We start from the raw sequence: 988 nt of genomic DNA, 5'->3' as shown, positions 1-988 counted from the left end.
CCAAAGGAGAGGCGACATCATAGGAGGAACGAAATGCATACAAGAAACAGTAGAAAGGAATAGAATAGTCTACATATATCGTAGGAATTAGTCTAACAAATAATCTCACTTCTTATTTCGCCTCTACCGTCCAACACCTCATAAGTGCGAACGATCCTTCCAAGTATTCGTACTTGTTGGTCTCCTCTCGTCGTCAAGATTCTCGTTGGGTGTCCCTGGGTATTTGCTGTCCCTTATTTTGCTCCATCCGGTCTGAAAGCGCTGTGGTGTGCCGTTGAATGTGTGGTTTTCATAATCTGCCAGCAATTCTGAGAGTCTGCTTTAGCAGATAAAGTCACTCAGTTGGGTATCGAGGTTGGACCCGGCTTAGTAGCTCAAAGCAGGTAATTCATTTCGAAAGGTTTAAGTCGTGTACGCAGAAGCCGACCCGCACTACCTCACTCATCACCTTGAGTCTGTAACTTTGGTGAAAGAAAGTTGGCCCAAATCAATCGTGCACGCTCTATGGGCAAGAAGCGCCGTGCTGGATCTCAAATTTCATTTGAGTGTGAATGCGTACAGCTAACTGTGAGCCGATAGATAATGTCCAGATCATGCAAGATCGTTTACAAGTTGTGAATAAACAAGAACAGATTATCGACAAATAAGCCAGAAACAACTGGAGCCTAAAGTTAAAGTTGAGAGATTAAAATTGCCAACTTATAGTGGAGAAGTGATTAATCTGTTCGTCTTTATTGGACAGACATAGACAACTCTTTTTCGGCGCAAGTCACCAAATTAAAATCGTTATCGAATCAAATGAATGCAGTGCTTGGAAGCACTTTGCGTGGAGCTGCAGCACAGTGGTTTGTACTTCACCAGTCTGAAATTAAACGGTGGAAGCATTTTTGCTGCTTTGGACAAAGCTTTTGTATCAGCAGTTCTGCAATATTGTCTACGTGATAAATTGCATCGATATAAGCAAGAGAGCTGTAAAGACTTATTTGCA

General features: G+C 42.3%; 1 protein-coding gene across 1 annotated transcript; it reads left to right on the top strand.

The window, feature by feature from the left end:
• Nucleotides 1-504: 504 nt before the first annotated feature.
• On the top strand, nt 505-748 carry PHALS_05652 (uncharacterized protein; the record flags this gene model as incomplete). The annotated part of the gene is made up of 2 exons (XM_024719232.1): nt 505-545; nt 628-748. The coding sequence occupies 2 exons, from the start codon at nt 505-507 to the stop codon at nt 746-748; spliced, it is 162 nt and encodes a 53-aa protein (XP_024584551.1).
• Nucleotides 749-988: the final 240 nt, after the last annotated feature.

The sequence above is a fragment of the Plasmopara halstedii genome, assembly GCF_900000015.1.
Source record: "Plasmopara halstedii genome assembly, contig: Scaffold_2904, whole genome shotgun sequence".
Lineage (NCBI taxonomy): Eukaryota > Oomycota > Peronosporomycetes > Peronosporales > Peronosporaceae > Plasmopara > Plasmopara halstedii.
Note: the sequence above shows the minus strand (reverse complement) of the source record. Positions and strands in the feature narration are given on the sequence as shown.